The sequence below is a fragment of the Phoxinus phoxinus genome (assembly GCF_949152265.1).
Source record: "Phoxinus phoxinus genome assembly, chromosome: 10".
NCBI lineage: Eukaryota > Metazoa > Chordata > Actinopteri > Cypriniformes > Leuciscidae > Phoxinus > Phoxinus phoxinus.
In genome coordinates, this window is record NC_136885.1 from 32220054 (window position 1) to 32243623 (window position 23570).

At 36.0% G+C, this 23570-nt stretch overlaps 1 protein-coding gene across 3 annotated transcripts; it reads right to left on the reverse strand.

The window, feature by feature from the left end:
- Positions 1-448: 448 nt before the first annotated feature.
- phldb3 (pleckstrin homology-like domain, family B, member 3) lies at positions 449-23443 on the reverse strand. Of its 3 annotated transcripts, none has more exons than XM_079626529.1 (16): positions 23201-23443; positions 21748-21813; positions 17625-17776; positions 16846-17013; positions 16628-16765; positions 16403-16531; positions 14709-14876; positions 12007-12117; positions 7511-7612; positions 7324-7405; positions 5215-5386; positions 4074-4158; positions 3474-3611; positions 1950-2157; positions 1081-1166; positions 449-902 (listed from the first exon to the last, which is right to left on the reverse strand). In XM_079626529.1, the coding sequence occupies exons 3-16, from the start codon at positions 17772-17774 to the stop codon at positions 768-770; spliced, it is 1872 nt and encodes a 623-aa protein (XP_079482655.1). In that variant the 5' UTR covers positions 17775-17776; positions 21748-21813; positions 23201-23443; the 3' UTR covers positions 449-767. The 3 variants fall into 3 exon arrangements, with proteins under 3 accessions (XP_079482655.1, XP_079482654.1, XP_079482656.1); XM_079626528.1 differs by having other exon boundaries at positions 16846-17034; positions 23201-23439; XM_079626530.1 differs by having other exon boundaries at positions 16846-16956; positions 23201-23436.
- Positions 23444-23570: the final 127 nt, after the last annotated feature.

Below are 23570 nucleotides of genomic sequence, written 5' to 3' on the forward strand. Positions count from 1 at the left end.
TATTAAGCAGCACAACTGTTTCCAACATTGATAATAAATTCAAAATAGTAAAAAAAAAATCAAACGTGAAGATGCATTTTGATATAGCCTATATATGATAAATAGAGCTAAAGGAAAAACTAGGTTTTTAATATATGTATATTCCTTTAGCTCTATTTATTTAAACAAAAAGTTAAATTTTAAGTGAAGTATATATTTGAAGACTCTTATTGTTGAGACATTTTATAAGCCCCATTTTAGTCATACCAGAAGATGCATTTTCATATTATTTTTTCAAATCAAACTTGTTTTTCCTTAAGGTTTAAATTTATTTATGTAATTGTATGTAATGTCATTTATTTGTTTATTTTATTTTTCTTTGGCTGCTCCATACACAAAATAACAAAGAGCTGTTGGTTTTGTAGTTGATGAAACGGCTTAAGGTCACATAAGGTCCTGACACGTTGTTTGGAATGTAAATGTTTATTAACACTTTGTAGAATTTTTGCCCCAAACTTTCAATTGCAAAAATAATGACATTGATATGTAACAATAATAAATAATATGTAAGAAACATAACACATGAGTGCATTGTGTGATGTGCTTTGTTAGTGTAACAGCAGATGGCAGCAGAACACAAACCCACTGAAGGTCAACGTTCATGAGTGTTCATACACCGTATCCCAATGTCCTCTGCTCCGCTAACATTCATATTCATCTTGTGTTGTGGCATCCCTTAAAGTCCCTGAGCAATCTCATCTGCAGTTCAGCATCATGTCTAGTGTTCATCAGTATCTGCTGTGTTCATCTGTCGCAGTCACAATAACATCCATCCAGATTCTCATGGCTTCGGCGCTGTGGGCCACGAGGAAGAAGAGCCGCTCGTATGTTTTCACACAGAAGGTGAGACTGGGCCGTGGAGACTGAGAATGACAAAAACACAGTCAGCATGGGAAATACAGAAATGTGTCAGAAACCTGTGCTTTTACAAAATATGACCATGGGCTCCTCTGCTAATTGGTTAGGGTTAGAGTTGCATTTTTGTGTCTATCATTTGAGATTGTGGTCAGTTTTTACTCCACATGAGGCGTATGAACTCACTGATGCAGCTGTTCGTAGATGATCGTAATAAACCTCCTCGATGGCCTGAAAGTAAATGACCCCTTTGAGTTTCTTCTCATCTAGTTCTGAGAAAACAACGGAAAAGATCATTGAGATTTCAATGAGAAAGCAGCAGATATTCATCAGATTTCAGCTGAAGTGTGCTATACACTGGAAATACTTTTAGTGTGACGTGTTAATCCAACGATTCCCAAACTTTTTGTCAGCCAAACCCTGTAGATGTCAAATGTTTTCTTGCAGTCACCCTAAGATTGTCAATATTTCAATCATTTAAGTACAAATACGCATGTTCAAGGTTCTCTGATGTCGGTTAATGGTCACATTCAGGGTTATGATAGTCAACTAAAACTATACAAAAAATTGTTACTACTAATAAAATAAACAATAACTGAAATAAAATAAAACTTAAAATTAATCACATTTTATTTCAGATAGTTGTCAAAGCAACATTTCTCATTGTCATTTAGTTTAACTTGATGTACTAAAATAAGTAAAAATAAAATTGAAATAAAAATGAATAACAACTAATACAATTTCAAAAACAAACATCAAAATGACTAAAACTTGCATAAAAATTATTATGAAAAAATCACATGCAAGTAAACAGATAAAATATATATATATATTTTTTATTGTTTTGTTTATTTTTTAATGTCAAATCCTTGAGCTTTTATTTTGTCGAATATTGGTGAAATGATGCTGGAAATGATGCAAATGTGAATGTAAATGTCCAAATGCAGCCCTGTTTGTTTATTCTAATGTAACGTTGGGATTTATTAATTATTAGCTTTTCATCAACTCATGAACCCCCTCTGGAAAACACTTGTAATATATTCTCTTTTCCTCACCGGTGTAGTATGCCAGTCTTTGGTGGTCCAGATCAAAGATAAACCACCTCCTCCTCCACGTCTTCACTCGACCTCCACGCTTGGTTAGAAAGCCGCCACACCGCCGGGGAGACAGATTAACTCCCATGCACCCTGTCACGTTATGACCCAGAGACTCCACGTGAGCGCGCAGGTCAAAGTTCGCCGTCAGAGAAAGCGGGACACCCTGCTGTACGAAGAAGAGGAAATAAACAATAAGCACAATTTGAAATAGAAATGCTCAGATGGAAACACGCAGCACTTCCTGCACTGATTTTGGGGGGACATCCTACAGATTCAACAGAATGGATGTAAAAATAGTATAAAGCATATTAAACAGAGCACAGATTAAGCCATTTTCACACAGCGCATTGATCCCGGGAAATTGAATTAAAATTGTTAGAGTGCCTTCTGTGTGAAGGCACACAGGCAAACACGTCCCGGGATTGATGCCTGGATCGATCCCGGAATGGGGACCTAGTAACATTGCCGGGATCAGTCCTGGAACGCGCTCTGTGTGAACAAAAGCCGTAATCAATGCCGTGTAAGGGGTGTGTTGTAGTGATGACGCTGAAGCTGAGATCGCTCGCCAGCTAGTGAAACGGTACGTGATGCGCTAGTTTATGATCCTTTAAGAGCCGGCGCGCTTGTTCCATGGCGGATTGCTATTATAACGGCGGATTTGCCAGCGCACGCAACTTACATGATGGTAACGGTGATTTCTCAGTCTTCAGAATTTAGTTTCCTGGTTCTTGACGGACAACCCACAGTCAGATGTCCTTATATACCGATGTGTCTCGCCACTATTGATCACACAGGTTTGATCCGTCATTACTACAATTAGCCTGAATAATTTGGGTAATGTGTAAGCTAGATTTATGCCTATTTTTCACATCATCATGGACACCAGAATGATTTCCCTCATGAGGTAATATTTTTCCTTGTAATTATGTATGGTTTGCAAAAATGGGAACTTCTGCGTTTGTGTAGATGAGAGAAGCAAAGTGTATGTGTGTTGTGCACACGCGACATTATGGCCAAGCATGCGCCCTTAAAATAGCATCTGAATAATGACTGAATAATAAAGTCACTGTCTTTAGACTAGGTTTCTCCTGGTCTGTGGCGGAATTGTTTTCTCAAACTGCAAAATATCACCAGGGAACGTTTGCGCCGGAACACGCCTCTTTTCACTGAACCGCCTAATTTACCGACGTGCGCCTGTGGAGGGAAAAGTCCGCTGTGCGTCAGGTCCAAAATAGGAATGATACATGCGTCGGTGTACAAAGTCAATTGCACTGGGTGCAAGATAGGGTATGACAGAACAAATCACTGTCCACTTTCAATATATGTAAAACTAAATCACGGACATTCTGCCTCATCTCCATTTGTGCTTCACCAAAGTAAGAAACCAGTACATGAGGGTGAGTAAATGATGTCACATGAGGGTGAGTAAATGATGTCAGAATGTGTATTTTATTTCAGTAGTCTCATAATCATCAGACGTACCTCGGGCGTCCTGTGCGCGGAGTTCATTTGCAGCCGCTCCTCAGCAAGTGGCTCTAGTTTTGATGTATTGGTGTGTATTTTTAAAGATTGCTGCTCCTTCTGTCTGTGTTGCTCAGCTAACAGCCGCTGACGCTCCTCCTGCATCCAGACAAACGGAGACGAGAAACTGCCGTCAGACTGTGTGAGTTTGGATTCTTTTGGAAATATTTTCATTGGTGGAAAAACAACATATGACCTGGCCAAATTTAGTCAGCAGCGGTAACTTTCACTTCATCACATAATCTCACATAATTCAGATTTCATTGAATAACACAATCAATAATTGTGACAGGTCTATTGGATGAAAGTGAAAGTAAATGCAAAGGTAAATGTTGTTTATGGAACTGCTGCATGAACAATTGCGCTGTTGGCCTAAAAATAAGTCATGTGATCATATGCAAACGAATCACAGCTGAAGACGCGAGTCAGCTTGAGAATTAGAGTGATTTTGTTGAAATGATATTAGAAAAACAAACAAACACAAGTCTCTCATGTATTTTATGGTTTCGTATGATTTGCAGTGGTCAGTATTGTTGTGGTTGTGTCGGGTCAGTAACTCACTCTCTCTTTCAGCAGACGTTCCCGCTCTGCTTTGGCCTCTCTGAGTTTTCGCTCGATCTCCACCAAATCCAAGAGGTTCTGAGGGCTGTAAAGGTGAAAGGTCACGTGATCCGATTGTTTTGCATTTTACATTTTAAGGAACTCTTAATACTAATGCAATTAATGTCCAATAAAGGCACGTAATTACATGTAATAAATTACATTTTCCCATATTCCGTGACCTAATCTGAAGTGAGAACTATTTATGGTTAATAAGTTGTTAACAAAGCATTATCTAACTCTTTACATATGAGCTAATTAAACAATAACACTTTGTTAATTACAGTGACAAAGAATGAAAAACTCAGTATTTGTACAGTCTATTAATGTATTAACTACAGTTTATAAAGTATTCATTAATCATAAAATAATAGTTTGCTAATTATTTATAAGTTACTGTTACTGTATATTTATTTTAAAGTGTTTCCATATATATACATATATTGCTTTACATGAGTGTACTGTATGAATGCAAATAAAGTTGGATATACTTAATAAATACACAGCTTCATATATATTTCTGGGCGTAATATAGTATATAACACATTCTAAATTATAATATAGAGATAGAGAAATTAAATTAAAGCCATTATTGTCTTAACATCTTCCCTTCTGGCCAAGCTATGAAATGTCATGCCAGGTTTGATGTCATTTTTTGGTTTACATGCGTCATGAACTAATGACACACTAGTATGTGATTTACTTGATTTAGGTCTGTTTCTCACACAAATCCTTTGACTCAGAACAGAAGACTAGAAGACACGAGTCATATGGACTGTTTTTATGGTGTATTTTGTCCTTTGAAATTCGACAGTCCTGGTCATGGACTATAACTGTTGTTGTATGGAAACAAGCTACATTAAAATAGCGCTTAATAAAGCACTAATAATTAAGCTGCATTAAAAATTATCCTATTATGTTCCAGGCCAGGGTATAAAGTTTACAGAAACTTTGAGTTTACTCACAAACACTTCAGATTCATACGCCTCAAATAAAGGGTTTCTCACACCCGTGTAAACACACACCTGTTAGAGCTTCCTGTACAGATTATTCAGTATTATACTAGGAACACAAAGCCAGGCTGCTGTTCTGTGCCACTCACCTGGGCGCGCGGGAGGTGTTGGCGCTGTTGCATGGCGCGTGAGAGCCGTTCCCATCGGTCTGCGCTGATCTCAGCCCATTATAATGTCCATTACTCAGTCTGTGGGTGTGATGAGGAAGACGAGGCGACAGAGCCTCTGAGGTTGGTCTGTCTGGAGTCATTCGCACCAACACTGCCATATAAAAACAACGGGACACATTACATTTACATTCAATCATTTATTAGATGCTTCTGACTAATAAACATCTTAAAAATAATACTTTTTTTAAAAACTTAATACAATAATTAGAATCACCTTTAAAAATAACATAAACTAAGTTGTCATAAACAATGACAACATAAACAACAACATAAACACAAACATAAACAAAGAGATTGATTCTCCAAAGGTGGAAACTGGACACAGTTCCAACATTTAATGTGTGGTTAGGTAAGCTGGTGAACATTATACATTGAGAGATTATGATTTAACAATAATGATAAATTAGATTTATTTCAGAAAATATGAAAACCTGAGTTAGATTACTTGGGAATATGATCACTTTATACTGGTCTGTATGAATGCACTATATCGTATTTCTGTAAATTTCACGTTTATTATAATTTTTTATTTATTTTATTAAATTTTTTTCATGTTTTCATGCTGTAGACACTATGGTCTTTTGACTTAATTAACCTTCTTGTATTGTACGTATCATATTACATTTATTTTGTATGTTATTTCTGTATATTTAAAGGTTTATATATGTATACAAAAATTAATTCCAGGAACCATTTATAAAAGTCAAAACTTTGCCGTACAGTACTGACAATGAGAGTTTACCCATCTTTTAAAATCCTAAAAAAAGTTTTTTAATATTCTAAATAAATAAAAAATTTGAGGTCACGAGTTTGTGAGAGGAAAAACCACAAGCAATATATCTAGCAGAAGCAAGAATGGTTATGAAATGGGGTTCAATCACTCTTAATAGGTGTTTTATTGTCTAGTAGTTTGCAACAAATGAGTTTTACTATGGCTCGAAACACACTGCGGTATCCTGACCTGTATGCAACACACACACACACACGCGTTGTGTTTTCATGTTTTACTGGGATTTTCCATAGACATGATTTTTATACTGTACAAACTGTATATTCTATCCCCCTACCCGTAAACCTACCCATCACAGAAAACTTTCTGCATTTTTACATTTTCAAAAAAACAAAATTTATTATGATTTACAAAATGTTTTCCTCATAGGGACCAAAAAATGTCCCCAAAAGGACAAGGATTTTGGATATTGCTGTCTTTGTGGGGACATTTTGTCCCCATATCTTAGGGTTTACTTTGTCAACTGCAACATTTCAATAGAAATTCTCTATAAAATACTTTCTCTTTCCATCATCATCATATAAAAGGTGGAATCAAATCAAATCAGGAAGTGCAATAAAATAAAGTCACATCCCATAATTCAATCATTAACTCATAAGATTTCAGGTAGCACTTTATTTTACAGTCCTGTTCTGCATGTACATACAATGTACTTATTACAGTAATTATAATAACTGGGTTATAATAACTAGGTACTAACCCTGAACCTATTCCTAAACCTAAACTTAACCCATGTTGTTACCTTATATTACCAGTACTTTCTTGGGTAAGTCCACTGCAAGTACACATACTTTAAAATAAAGTGTAACCAGATTTCTTATAGACGAATATCACATGACCCTTCGCACACAGACACTGTTCCATAGATTTTCTTTGTTTGATCAATTCCTTCATGAGATAAACGACTGTCAGGATTATTATAGACAAACAAAAGCACGACTGTGTGTGCAGTTGCTCCACTCGCTTTTCCAGTATGTGTCAGCAACACGGACACACCTTAACGAAAACACTGACAGAAACTTTTCCCAGCTAAATAAGCCACGACATGCAGGACTGTCATACTTTGTTTTGTCGTTTTGCATGCTGCCTGTTGTCTGTGCATTCATCGTCTCGAACAATTGTGTTTCTGTTTGACCTACTTACAGTCTGAGCGGCAGTTAAACCGCATTTCATCACACCAGATATTTGTGTTCAGGCATCATTGCAATAAGTCGCTTTCACCTCATTGGTTTGCTCACCTTGCGCAGAGAGAGGTCTATCTGAGACTTTCCTATGCGAGCTCCGTCTGCGGGGTAAGCTGGACGTATCCTTCAATGATTCCTAGGAACATGGTTTTGAACACAGTCAACGTGCTGACCGCAGCAAACTCATGAATCACTAAAGGTCTAGATGTCAAACCATCTAATGCACATTCTCACAGTGTACCTGAGCTGCTTTGTGAATGGTCAGAGGGCTGAGTGACATCATGCAGGGGGTGGATCCAGTGATGTTGGACCAATCAGTGAGAGGCTTCTTCTCTTTCAAAATCTACGAAGGCAAATGTCCTTGATGTTTAGCATGTGAGTGAGAGACACATCCTGACCAATGCTGTTATATTAGTTACATGAAGAGGTAAAACATTGAACAAAAAACTAAGGCTACAAGATAACAATAACTGAAGTTATTAAGACAACAAATAACCAAAACATTAATGATCACAATAAGCCATTAAATTACATTCATACAGGAAAGAGGCTCCGTTCTAAAACCTAGTGCACTGCCATGCTGTCTACATAGTTAACAAGTGTGTGTCATAGAAACAGAGCATTCACAACTGATTTCAATAGAGTAGGCATTAGAATGTTGTTGTAAATGTTATGAGCATAAAAATACACACGACACACAAATATTGGGTAAAACAAACACTTAAATTACACTTTAGGTATTATTTTTAGCTTTTCATCAACAATAAAAAATAGACATTAATAAAAAAAACATTAAATATTGTATTTGTTGTTAATATTTTAAAAATGTAACAACACATGTTCATGGTTCTCTAATGGGAGTTATTTGTCAATCTTCTTCTTGGACTGTAATACTGGCTCAGATATAATTGATAACACATTCAAGTTAATAATTCTTCTTGGGAAGAACAAGAAGCTTTATACATAAAGCTTAAGTAATGTCTATAACACCCTCCTTAAATTTTTTTTTTTTTAAAGATCTTAAAATATTCCATGACACTAGAAATAAGAAGTGCATAAAAACATCTCTTATATTGAAAAAAAATAGTAGAATTTAATGTTTTACTCTGTACAATGTAAGATCTGTTATTTGTTTTCCCCAAAATCTGTTTGTCTTATGTTTGATGTTAAATGTCATTGTAAGTTTTTATGATAGTTGAATAAAAAAAATAAAAAGAGTTATTTGTCACATGACATGCAGGTAGTCATGTGACCAAAAACTCCCATTAGAGAACTGTGCACATGCAAATGTGTTGTTAAATTAATTAAATATTAACTTTAAAAAGAAAATATTTGAGGTCAATGGAGTTCACCTGACAAAAAAAGTTTGTGAACCCCTGCATTATGGGACGTCCTGCTCCATAATGGATACATGCAAAGAAGGCATCTTAGAAGGCAGTTGTTCAGTTTGTAATCATAAATCCCAAAAGAGAATTATGAATTTGAATGAATAATGCATTTTAGGAACTTTTTTATTTTTTTTCATTGTCAGGACAATCTGAGTGATTTCAGGGGTTTTCTTCCCGCCTTGTTTGAAAATCTGTGAGATTTTTTAACTTTTTCCACAAATGGTGCGTCTGACCACTTAGTAAAGTAACAGCATAACTCATCAACCAGTGCTGTTATTGTTAAACAAAACTAAAAATACAATTAAAATAAGTTTAATTTATTAAAATAAGGTAACAGAAATAAAATACAATATAAAAACTTTTTTCTTTTTTTTTTTACTAAAAATGACTAAGCGAACAACGAAGAAGAACATTGCCGTGAGTATATCACTATCAGGGCATTGAGAGTTACTATAAGAACTTGTCCTAGTGATTACTGAACTGACTTAGTGCTATTCAGAGTAGTTAATGAGTTAAACAGTACTGCAGCTTTAAGTTAAGCATCAATCACACCCTCTGACTCACAGACACTCGTTTACAAAGTGCCATGGGAAGTCAAACTATCTTTACTTAAAATGTTCATTTCCTGTCATCTGAGAGCCAGGTTTTTCCGAATATTGGTAATTATTAGCAGAACACATTTTACACACGGAGAAAACCAATTGTTAAGGCAATAATTCAAGAAGATCCAGATCGCAGCCTTTGACTCACAGACCCATGAGCGACTGCGAGGAACACATTCCTGTCTTTATTTCCTACAGACCGTACATGCAGACAAATCAGTCATAATCCAGTTAGACAGTCCGTCATGTTACCAGTTAACAGCTGCTTTATTCTCAATCCTGTCTTCTGTAAAAATCCCTCCCCACATTCCCTGTTTTTCCTGATCTGTCATATCTGCGTGCCAGAATTTGAGTTTTACAGGGCAGACACACATCTCCTGAAGTACATACAGACAGAAACACTCACCAGACGTGTGTTGAGTTTTGTAGGATATCTGCTTTCTATCGCTCTGTCCTCCTCTCACACTTCCTGTGGTCCTTCCCTTCTCTGTGAATCCTGCCCTCTCGGACTCTCTCTTCACTATCAGTAATTCATTCCTCCACCTACTTTATCCTCGACTCAAGTGTAACTATAATATAACATAACATAACTTGACGCTAGCATTAAAGCTGAGTGTGTGTGTCGTCCTCTTCCTCTTGAGAACAGTGTTATTTTAGTATTGTAACTGTATTTATTCATATTTTGGATGAGTTTTTTTATTGTTATATTTTCATTGCTATTTTTCTGTTTTAGTCGTTTTGATTCGTTTTTTTGGTAACAATATAATAGATAATAATATAATACAATAAGGTTCCATTTGTTAAGTAAGGGATAATGTTTATCCAGCCGGTTGTTATCGCAGAATAAACCCCGACACGGTGATCAGGACCCTGAAGCGGATGTACATTATACCGCTTATTATATGGCTACTTGCCACATAATTAGACACGAAATATTGACTTGATTTGAAATATTTTATTAGCTCTTTAAATGCAAGGCTTTTGCAAAGAAAGCAGTTGCTAACAAGCAGTAAGTTCAAACTAGATGGATATTTAAGGGATGTGGTACAGTCATGCCACTTATTACACAGCATTTCACCACATAAATAATTATAAGGATACGAGATATTGATTTTAGACGAAACTGTTTTAAAATCTTACCTGTTCGTATCTTATAATCCATTTCAGTGTACAAAACAATCAAAATAGCAGCAGCTGCGTTTGTATGAAACAAGAGAGAGCGAGTCTGAGATTCCCGGATGACATAATTAAATAACTATATCAAAATATTGATTTGAGTTTTAATTTTTTATTAGCTCAACAAACGCAAAAATTCCACGAGGAAAGAAACGTTCCTAGCATTAGCATATAGCGCTGACTTCAGTTACCCGGATGAGCTTGTGTGATCTTTACTGGTTGCTATCAATCGGGGAATAACATACCACTGGATGGTGTGATTGACCAATCAGAATCAAGTACTCCACAGAGCTGCGTAATAACATTAGTTAGCTACATAGTTTACTAACAATGAACAATACGTGTTCGTCTCAATCAGCGCCCAAGCTTGTGAATCAGTTAATCCTGTTCACAAATTCAGGCACTGTAAGGAAAGCTAGGACCCCAACTCACTACACATTAGGACACTGATGGCTCTATTTCCGGCGACATTGAAACATCCTTGATGTACAACATCACTACTGGTATCTTTCTGACATTATTTGTTTATGTTAGTTATTTGGCATTTTTAAGATCAAAAGTTGTATCTCTTAACATTGGTTGATGCACCATGAACTAACATTTTTACTAACATTAACAAAGGTTAATAAAGGCTGTAAAAATGTATTGCTCATGCTAGTAAATACATTAACTAATGTTAATAAATGAGACGTTTTTGTAAAGTGTTACTGTTTTTTATTGTTAAATGTTAATAATAAATTAAAAACTAATGTTGAATTTTTATACATTTTTATTTCTGTTTAAAGTCCCCATTAACCGGAAGTTGCAAACGACTTTTCTCCAGTGTTGTGACGTATTTCCAAGTGAAAGGTAATATTGAACAGAGGGCAGGGTTTTACTTTTCAACCCAAGCCGGCAAACTGACGTCATCAGAGAAGGAACGCTATTCCAGACCGGAAGGGACTTTTCAGATTTTGATTAAAGATTACCACGGCAAACTATTTTTTTCTGTGTATTAACTTGCACGGATTAATTGTTCACCACACGACTAGTAATATACGCTAACAAAGTAAATAGGGTCAATTTTGATTTAATGACGACTTTAAGCTTTAGCTATTTTAATACCTTAATAACTTAAACTAAATGAAATTTGAAAATTAGAAAAAAAATGATATGTTTTGTTATATTCAATTTTCTTTTTGTAAACATTTAATTTATTGCAACTCACATAAATGTTTTTCTTTGTTGTATTTTTAGTTTTGTTTATAACAGCACTGGTTGATGAGAGGTGTTTTGCTACTTTACAAAGTGATCAGACGCACCATTTTCACCTGCTGCACCATAAAATAGGTGAACCCCCCCCCCCCCCCACACACACACACACACACACACACACACCCACCCACACACCGATGCACATTGAAGGAGGAAACCCAAAACAGACCAAAAAATCACAGAGATAGGAGTTTTCACACACATTTTTAGAACATGTAAAACCCTAGTTTTGTCGTGTTACTGAAGAAGAAGAAGAAGAAGAAGAAGAAGAAGAAGAAGAAGAAGAAGAAGAAGAAGAAGCGTGTAGGACGTCTTACCCTCTGAGACCTGTGGACCAGCTCTTTTCTCTCTTGTCTGAGGGAATTCATAGCTTTATCCTTTTCTTGTTCCATTTCCATCAGCTGTATTTCTAGTTGCTGGACTCGATCCTGCAAGACAGCGACGTGATCATTAAAACATTTTCAGCATTAACAGAAACTTCATATGAAACCTACCGGTACACATTCAGCAATTAGCCTCGGTCTGGTGCGTTAAGGACTCATGAACTATGGTTTGGTTTGTGTGGCACTGTTGGCATATACTCAAAGAGAGAGAGGAAAGTCGGCGTGGTGCCGCCCACCCGGCACATTGAGCTGACAGGTCAGGGTCAGAGATCTGTCATACGGAGCAGCTGAGTCAATGAGCACTTATGCACTTCTCTGACACTCTCACCTTGAGCGCTGGCACGACGTGACAAAACTAGATCACTCCTATTATACTCAATGGACACTAGACGCTCCTGATGCAGATGTAACACGAGTACAGTTAATGGACAACCTGCTATTTTAGTATTGATTTAAGTAAAGTAATGATTTATTATATTTATTTCCCCCAAAAATAAAATAAAAATTCTTACTAACCCCAAATTTTTGAAGGGTAGTGTTTAATATTACAAAAGCTTCCCATTTCAGATAAATGCTGTTCTTTTGAACTTTCGATTCATCAAAGAATCCTGAAATAAAAAAGTAAAAAAATGTTTTCAACATTGATAAGAATCATAAATGTTTCTTGATCATGAAATCATCATATATATATATATGTATATATATATATGTATAAACATAAAAACATGCGTGTGGGTGTGTGTGTGGAATAAATGAGTGAAATAAATACATATATAAACAGAAAATTAATGGCACTAAAATTATGTTTACAATATAAAAAATATTAATTTTAATTGCATTTGATCAACAGTACAGTAAAAAAACTAAAACTGTAAAATATTATTTTTAATATTTAATTATTATATTTAATAGGATTCATTACAATTAAAATGAAAACAATATTATAATAAAATGTTATTATAATTAATATTTTTTAAATACTTTTTATGTGCAATATATAATAATTATATTATATTACATTATATTATAATATTGTTTGCATTTAAATTGTAACGAATGCTATTCAAATTAATATTTTTAAATATTTGTTTATGTGCAATATATTTATATTATATATTAATTATATGGATTAAAGCAGCTTATAGGAGCAGCACTGCAGACAGTCACCCAAGAACTCGATGTAACCCGATTCAATTCAATGTATCTCTCTCAGTCAGTCTAGTCTCTCTTTTGTGGCCCCTGATGTAATTACCTTGTTAACTGCATCATGTGACTGTGTTTGGTGGTCTGTCAGCGTGAGCAATACTCACACCAGTGTTGCCAGATTGGGCGGGTTCCCGCCCAATTGGGCGGTTTTGAATTTGATTGTGCGGGTAAAAAAGGGTTTGGGCGGGTGGACAAAATTTGGGCTGGTTTGGGGTCAGTTCGGCGGTTTTCAAACATCTACATTTTAAAGTATAATTGGTTAAAAAAAAAATCGGTCATCATGACATTACAACACACACACACACACGCAGCGCAGAGTCAGCTGGCGTTGGTGTTGACGTCACAGACGAGCACGCACTTTCAGCCAATCAACGAGGGATCAGCAGGAAGACGCGATTTAGCGCGATAACTTGTAGCTGTATATTCAAGTGATCGCTAATGCCAAAGTGACATGCAGTAAATTGCATCTACAGTAAAAATTTAGATAGTGAGCAAGTCTATAAACGTACACATGTGGGGGTTGATGACTTGATGGTGAATAACTGAGAGGAGAGCACAGTTGAATTACTTGAATTGAAACTGAATATGGGACGACTCAGAGTCATTTCCATGGTCATGTCATGTGCACACTAGCCTAACCAGACATCTGCCATTTTTACACCATCCAGACTGCATGCACTCTTGTCCCTGAAAGCTGCTGAAAAAGGTTTGAATCAACGATGAATCAGTTTTGACTGCTAAATTCTGTGTTTTGTTCTGCAATGTGTTCTTCCAAGGGCTAAAGTCATTGTTCATTTCTTGATTGCCGTTTTGACAGTGTCCACCTCGACATTTAAAGTCACATTTGCTAATTCTCCTTGATTATTGCCCTGGTTTGATGCGTTTTCCTTGGAAATGTATTTATTTTTAATTTTTAATTTACCACCGTTATTTTGTTTTAAGGAGATACAAATTGTGCTTATCAACCTTGAATGACATGGCCATACAATTATATCACATTATTTTGGTAGTAAAATTTTGGGCGGTTTTTTCTTGGAGTGGGCGGGTTCTGGTGAGCTTTTGGGCTGGTAATCACCGTCCCAATCTGGCAATCTGCCTCTACTGATGACATTAACAGTCAATGAGAGTGTCCAATTTTTTAAACATCGGTGTGTAGTGAAGACACAATAAGTTCCATTAACTTCCACTTGAAGTCGGACTCACAACTCTGATTTGGCATGAACTGTGCGGCACTAAGTGTGATGTGCTCGTATAGCAATAAACATGAACTGTTAAGCAAATAAAATGAGAAGCATTCAACAGTTTCTCCAAGACAGGAGTATAAAACATGGTAAATGATCGTGTTCATGAGTTGTTGGTAATCTAGTTAAACTAGACTGAAACCTCAGTCAGATAAACTGCATTTCTTAAAACAAAGTTATTCAGCTCACCTGAGATGTGTTGTGCGAGTGCTGTACTCTGGTTATCTCTCGCTCTATGACCGTTTCACTTTCTCCGCTCTCTCCTTCTCGCTCATCTTCTATTCCGCTTTCCAGCTCAAGAATGTGAAACTCCATGTCTTCAAAAGTTTGCACTGTGGCTTTCAGCACATCCTTGTCCTGAATAAAAAACACACATACAGACAAAATTCTTCAAAATTATAAGTGAGTAAATCTATTTCTTCACCATTCATGACAACACATGCAGCATAAATCTGTCAGTAGAGATGTTCATGCTTTTGCTTCTCTGTACCAAAAGTAATTGCAAAAATACTGACTTATACTGTAGCTTCAGAACAACACTCTTCCCATCTGTCATTGCTCAGTCAGTCAGATAGTCCTGACCCCAAACTCACGTGACTGGGTGAGTCAGAAGTCAGTGTCACATGATTCTTCAGGAATCTTAAGGTGTGTTCGACCTGAAGTGGCGCTGCGTAGACTGACCGGTGTATGACATCAAAGTACCGCAAGACCGATTAGAGAGCTGTTAAGTTGAACACACCTATTTTTATATGCTGATGTGCTGCTAAAAAGCTTCTCTTATTATTACTAATGGTGAAAACAGTTGTGCTGCTTCTTTTTTTCTTTTTTTTTTAAAGAAATTAATACTTTTATTCAGGAAGGACGCATTAATTTGCTGAAAATTGCTACTTCACATAAAAGCTGTTCTTTTGAACTTTCTATTCATCAAAAAATCCTGAATAAAAATCTTGATTTTCACAAAAATATTAGGCAGCATAAACTGTTTTCAGTATTGATAATAAAACCCATTATTAAAGGGGACCTACAGCTCGGCTCGAAAAATTAGAATATCGTGCAGTAATTCAACTTAAAAGGTGAAACTAATATAGTATATAGACTCATTACATGCAAAGTGAGATATTTCAAGCCTTTATTTGTTATAATTTTGATGATTATGGCTTACAGCTTATGAAAACCTTTTCACAATATTCTAATTTTGAATTTGGGGTTTTCATAAGCTGTACGCCATAATCATCAAAATTATAACAAATGAAGGCTTGAAATATAAGTTTTAAAATTTCTGATATATGGTTTCTAAGCGCACACATCCGAAGCACGCGCACAGAAAGCTGGCTGTCAGACGGCGCGTCCCGTGTGCCTTGAGTATTAAACTAATTTCTCTTTTATGTCTTATTGCGCATAAACTGTCAAATACACACGAGGTTATATCAAAAACACAGTTCACATAAACGCAGTAGGTTATGTCTGTGAACGTAAACAGCTAGTAAATAAATCGCATGTGTATATTAGATCTGTGTATTAGAGTGAAAGCAGTGTAATATACAGTGCCTCCTGCTATATATGCTGGTTATATAAAGCAAACAACAAAATCCCTCACTGCTCTTGATTAAATCATTTTAGTAGCTTTAATAAGAATGCATTTCTTACTTGAATGCCGCTGTTAAATGCTCATTTAGGGGAGGGGCTAAGCTAACAGGGCAGTTTCCGTGCCAGTTGTAGGCGGGGCTTGTTTTGGAGCACATTCCTAACCGGCTCATTTTGAGACACTGTTTCAGCTTTATGGGGAAAATAACAAACGGGGTGGATGGATTTTTACCACAATAGGGTGGTTGTGTACACATACTGCAGTAATGAGTTTTCAGCCACCTCTAGTTTGTCATCACCTTTTGCAGCTGAAGCAGCATTTGCTCCCGCTGGTCTTCTGGCTGTGAGGGAATCTGTTTCTCCATTTCCTCACACTTCATCTTCATCTTCTCCACCTTCAGACGCTGCTCCTCCAGCTGAACACGCTCCTGAAGGAAAGCACGTTTTCAGCTCAAACTCAAATGATGCTTTTTATGAAACGCATCATCTGTAAATCAAGCTGTGAAGACAGCAAATATACAGACCTTCTGTCTGTTGGCCGAGCGCTGGCCCTTTCTTTGCCTGTCCTTCTCTTGCAACACCTGCAGTTGATCGGTGTGTCTGCGCAGTCGCTCCTGCTCTGCCTGCAGTTCCCCTCTCAGCAGGGCCACCTCCAGCTGCAGCTGCAGAAGAGCAAACACACGGGTCACGTTCACTGCACGCCGAGTTGTTGTTGGTCAGAACACACCCGGTCTCCGCTCACCTCAATCTTCAGCTCCTCCCTCTGCTGGTCGAGCTCTGTGATGTGTTGCTGCACCAGCGAGGGTGACGTCAGGAACTTCGCTGAATCTCTGCCTGGTTGTTTGACCCGATACTGGTAAAGTGAAGAATGAGAGACCGATGTGGTTGAAACGCCAGGCAAGTTGCAGGACTGATTATAAGATGAAAGTGTCTATTTGAACAATGCAGAATAATTATCATATAATATAAAATGTGAAATAAAATATGATCTGCTCTTCAGCTAAAAGAAGGCATCTTAGAAGGCAGCATAATACAAAATACATAAAATAATATAAAATCTTTTCTACTTTTTGGCTAAGAGTAGGCATCTTAGAAAGCAGCATAATATAAATTATTCGAAGGTGACGTAGTTACATTGTACTAAAATAAATACTGAGTAGTATAATACATGTACTTACTATAGAGTTAGGGCCAGTTAAGTTGTAATTATGCATAATTTACTATTATTAATATAGAAAGTACACGTAGTAACGTGTAAGTACGTCACCTTAAGATAAAGTGTTACCTAAAATACAAATATGAAAAATAATATATAAAATAATGTAAAACGTATCTACTTTGGTTAATATATAAAAAGAATATATAATAATAAAATTATATATATTATATATATATATATTTGTATATTATATATATATATATATATATAAAATGAAAAAGCAGATAAAACTAAAAGAACTAAAAGAAGGCATTTTAGAAGATGAAATGTAAATTTGAATTAGAAGGCAGCATAACATTTACCTGTTCGCTCTCTGTGCTGCTGCCCTCGGTGTCTGACTCCGCCCCCGAAGAGGCGGGGCTTTGCTCCACAGCCACTCGCATGATCCACGGGGATTTTCGGACAGGCTGCCACTGGCTCCTCTGTGTACTATCCATATTGTGTCTGGGCATGTCTAATTAAACAGGAGTGGAGACTAGTTAAGTTTGGAGGTATGGGACATTTACAGTAATTCAGTCTGGCTCATGGGAGGCTGCAAACAAGGGTCAAATGACAGATGCTCAAGCTAACATGCATTGACCTGTCCTAAAAAGATGCACATGACTGGTAACCAGCTTATGTTGTGTTACGGGTGTTTCTTAATTAGATCAATCAGCAAAATGTTGTACATAACAGCTCTTAATTCTCAGGTGAGATGTGTTTCAACAAACCACAAAAAAGGCTGTGAAGATGAAAGCACAAATGAAAGACACTAGATCAATGCCATGGTTGTAGCTTGTTCAGGTGTTTTTTACACAATACCATACAACAAGGCCACAGTTCACTGTAAATGGGCTCTGTGTGTTCATTGAAGCTTTTGTATTTGCCGGTCTGTGAGCTTTAGTTCTCTCCACCCCGTATCGCCCTCTTACGCTCTTAACGTCACAGATCTGACAAAGCTGAGTGTGGGAACAGACTCTCGGTACGCCATTGTCCAAACCCTTTCCCACCCTCTCTCTGCCCTGTCCGTCAGTCCTGCCCATGCCAAAGCCTTATTAGGATTCAGAGCACTGGAGCCACGAGGATAAATATAAAACTCCCGATATGAGGAGTTCCAAACACAGACTGGCACACACTGAGTTCTGGAGGAGGAAGTGGCTTCTGAAATGTCACAGGCCGGTTTCATATTTCCACAGAGAGAGAGAGAGACTGGAGTCCTAGATTAACCACAGCCTCACTAAAGCAGACACACACAATAGCTTGTTTAAACACGAATTTAGCTTAGCCCTTCATGACAAAAGCAGGTTTTTTTAGTATGTATATTTACTACATGTACTGTTGATCAAAACTACACCCAGAAGATTTTAACTAGTAGTTGAGATATTGTTGAGATGATAAACAGACTTGTTGCAATGCATTATAGGACTGCCTTCTCTGCAAAGGATACATGCAATGTGGCCATACAATTTAACTAAAAGTCTTAGATGGCATGGCAGCCTAATATAAAATATAAAATAATAATAAAAATATGAAATAATTATCATGTACAAAATATTATAAAATAAAATTCTATCTGCTCTTTGGCTAAAAGAAGGCATCTTATAAGGCAGCATAATATAAAATATAACTATTAAATTTTTTATATAAATAATTCAATAGTAATATAGTAAATAATTAATGTATACTGTGTATATATATATATATATATATATATATATATATATATATATATAGTATACATTAATTATTTACTATATTATTTATATATATATATATATATATATATATATATATATATATATATATATATACAGTATACATTAATTATTTACTATATTATTATTGAATTATTTATATAAAAATTTAATAGTATATATATAATAGTATAGTATAGTATATAATATATATATATATAAACATATAAAATGTGAAATAAAATCGTATCTGCTCTTTGGCTGAAAGGTGTTTTATAAGTCAGCAAAATATAAAATATAATAATAATAATATATAAATAATAAAATAATTACAACAATACAAATACTACTACTACTAATAATACATAATATAATAACAATTATAAAAAATTATAAATATTATAATTAATAATTATTAATAAAGTTTTATCTGCTCTTTTGCTAAAAGAAAGCATCTTACAAGGCAGCATAATATACAATATAAATGTATAAAAAAAATTATATAAAATCTCATCTGCTGTTGGGCTAAAAGAAGGCATTTTATTTTAACATAAAACATCTTAACATAAAATGCAGCCTATGCAGACAGCTCATGCCTGTGTTATAAAAACCACAATGTTATCCTGCAGCCACATTTGTCCTGGGTGTTAAGTCTAGTTTGGTTACATGTGACGCCAACAAGCCTAAACACAATCTTATCTGCCCTTTATCTAAAATCCAACTTAGAGGAGAGAGCAGTATTCATGCAAGGTTTGAAGTCCAGAAACGATAAAGTGAAAATGCAGATATGAAAGTTCTGGGTCACTGTGATGATACACTGACAAAAGAAACAAAAAGAAAGCCAAGAGTGAAAGTAATAGAAAAGAGCAACAGGTACAATAGCATCATGGGTGAATCAAACGGGTGTAATGAGTGAATAATCATTTGTAATTGCAGAGGAGTGGCAGAGGAGATAAAATGTGGCATAAACATCCTGTTATATAACGCACCCCTCCTGGTCATTACCAACACCGCTGGCCCTGACTGACGAGTCCGACTCTGTTCACACTGACTTACTAATCATTTCTCCTTGACTCGGCAGTAACTCGCCACCAACCCATGCACATTCCTTAGCCAGCAAATAGGGTCAGTGTTGTGTGTGCGCCGTCCGTATTGTGTTTGGCATCGGACAGAAGAATCTGTATGTCAACAAAATATCTTCCACATCCTCCTGCCACAAAACCCAATATTCATACGACACGACTCGGTTGCGCTCCACCAAATCTTCTTGTAAAACCAGTTTAGATAAAAGCCCTTACTGTGGAGCACAAGAAAAGCTGCTATATAGGACCTCAAAAGCTTCTGTCAGGCACTTCATGTGTAGAACCTTTTTGGGGTAACCACCATGGGATCATTTTATAGATTTAGTTAAATAATTCTTTATTTGGATTATTTTATGAATTGAACCGCTCGTAACCATACTAGGGCTCAATATAGAGCCTCAACAAACCTTTTTTTCCTGAGAATGTAATACCATGTTACAGAATTAATACTTCCAGATGGAAATTATACATCTTTTTACTTGGTACTTTAAGGGTGTGTTTCACACATGGTATGTTTGGTTTGATTAAAACGAACCCTGGTGCGATTGCTGTTAGTGCGGTTCATTTGAATAAGTGTAAACGCTGCCATCTGAACCCTGGAGCACCAAACAAGAGGACCGACCGAGACACTGAAAACATGAGTCTCGTCCGCTTCCAAACGAACTCTGGTGCTGTTCGACTGATATATGAACGCAACACGGACCAAAGACATGTAAACGAACCAAAAACGGGACATGATGTCTAAAAAGGACAGAATAATCACGCATATCAATTTTTTCTCATCATAGTCGCGATGTTTCCCATCACAGTTCGGTACAGCATCAGAACCACAGCAGATCTTTGTTTGTGTGTGACACCTGACGCTATTTTGACTCCTTTACACATTTTATAATCTCTTCACGAGTTCTCAGCTGGTAAAAATACATCATGACATACAGGTAATAAAACCCAGCCAATCAGGTTGTGAACATATATCTAACCTTTAAGTTTGTTATCTTTAGGTTTAGTGTTAAAATGCCAATGTGAACGCTAAGTGGACCAGGACTAAATGTTTTTTTGTTCTTTGGTCCGGACCAAAGTAACGAGCCAAGCAAACCGAACTACAAGTGTGAACACACACAGACTATCGTCGTCCTTAAATGGTTAATGTCCAAATATTAAGGTATTATCATGGTTTTTGTCCCAAAAAATTAAATTTAAATGGTACCCCAGGCTTCATTAAAAAATACCACAATACTCTGCCATGGTAAATGCCAAAATATAATGTATTACCATCACCAAATGATAAGTTACATTGTACTCCGAGGTACCTGAAATACTATACTATCATGGGATATGCCAAAAATAAATCTGATAATACAAATGCAATGCAGTTTGTTTTCTGCAGATACACTGAAAAAAAAAATTTGGTGTAGGATTTACTTCTAAACAATTTTCATTCTGAAAGTGCAAGTAAATATAGACAATTCCGAATAAACGAATACAACATTGAAATAAATGTGAAATTTTGAAGTAGAAACACTGAAATAGTATTTTCTTTCATACTTTTTTCATTATCTTTGTTTTATTTACAAAATAATTTTTTACAGCGTAAGTGAAACTGTAAAATTGTAACTTTATTAAAGTGGATTATCATTATTACAGACGCATGTGTATTTGGTATATCTTACCTGTACAAAGCCGTTTTTGGCGTAAAGCTGGTCTCAGGACAGCATTCCTCACGCCGACTGCTCAAACTAAACAAATACAACACAAACGTTCAACACACCTCGTTATAATTATAGGTATAACACAACATTCTTCAGTGAAACACTCATGAAATACAGCTGAACGGGCGCAGGACGCCCAGATGATCAGATGAGCTGGATGTTTACTCAGATGTGAGAAGTCTTCTCTGCATATGTTGTCATCACATTAGTCTGTGAGCGTAACAAACAGGTTTGCTGTAGTTTATCATAAACCAAACAAAGAGATATCAGAGTGACCAACACACTGATGAGGTCAGTGTTCACTGAGATTGACCTCACACACAGGCCCTGAAGTAGCCTTGACTCACTGATAGTTCATTTAGTTATTCAAAGAAAGAGTAGTACTAGTGATGGACTGAATTGTAGAGTTTGTGATACTGTTTATTCTCAGGCGTTTTTAATATTTATTAGCCGTGGACCCTCAAATATGAAGATCAAGCTCGTGAAAGGGACCCCCATTCTAATATTTAAAACAAAGCCAGCTAGGCCTAGGCCTATATATTTTCATGTGTAAAGTCCCAACATACACTATGAAATATTAATATAATGATAATATAATAAAAGACTAAAATATTATTTGGAAAATAAATATTTAGCTTCTATTATGTTCAATTATAAAGTTTTTTTCCTATTAACTATAGTACTGTACTGTTATGTTTTATTAATCAGAATATTTTTTATTTACTTTTATATATATATATTTTTAATCATTTCTTATTTGTTGTAATCATTTATTTAATTATTATATATAGAGAGATATTATTATTTATTTATTTTAAAAAAAATTGCTGTGATCCAACTTGAAATCTCCTGTTGTACAGCTGATATAATGCTGGTTTATACATAATAATGACAGCAAATGACATTTCACACACATTTGTAACTTGTTTAACATAATATTTACTCTACAATGTAAAAATATCCGTTATTAAGGCAGATGAACAGTAAACAAAAATACATATTTCATATAGCTTACATAGGCTACATATGTAGGCTAAATACAATTCTGTTGAATGATTAACGTTACTATAGATATAGTATTTCTAATTACTCCTAGGTATTTCGGACACTACCATGGTAGTAAGTTACTATACGTTATTTCATTTTATTTCATGGTAACGTTAAGTTAGTTAACGTTAGTAACATTACCATATTTCATGCCTCCTGAAACTGTCATTCAGGTTCTCCACTATTACAAACACACACACTGCCTAACGTCACTTGATCCAGATTAAAACACTCACAGGAGATCCCTGTCAATCAATTGTCAAGAATTAAAATCTCTAAATCTGAAGTATGACTTAACACGTAATTTCGAGAGGAGTTAATCGCGCCAATGTTATCGATAAATTCATACGTAAATTACCGATCATACCTGTCCAGAACTTCCGCCTCAAACCCTTCAACGGTCCTGGGTTATAAAAAAAACGACAAAATAGCGAGACAACACAACAGTGATGAATAAATTCCGTGCTGGGGATTTAAACAGGCTTTTCCCGTGACAACAAGATACGATATGACCAGCGGGATTTCCAACTTTCACTCAGCCGTTGTAGAGAGTGAGAGAGAGAGAGTTTCGGCGAGTCTCTGGCCGCGTCTCAAACCTAATGTGACGCCTACGTAAACAGCGTGGGGGCGGCGCGTTGGAGTTCGCGACGCTCAATCCCGCTGTCTACATAGTCGACTCACTATAGGGTTTGAAGCACAGCCCATAATGTCAGCTGAATGTGACCGTCAACAGGTGA

Bases quoted from the DNA above. Each gene is read 5' to 3' on its own strand.
- phldb3 (XM_079626528.1), bottom strand. From the start codon at position 17,774: ATGCCCAGACACAATATGGATAGTACACAGAGGAGCCAGTGGCAGCCT. The intron at 16,766-16,845 runs GTGAGCGGAGAC...GCTCTTCTGCAG, and splicing joins GGGAGGAGCTGAAGATTGAG to CTGCAGCTGGAGGTGGCCCT. The intron at 5,387-7,323 runs GTGAGCAAACCA...TTTATATGGCAG, and splicing joins TAGACCTCTCTCTGCGCAAG to TGTTGGTGCGAATGACTCCA.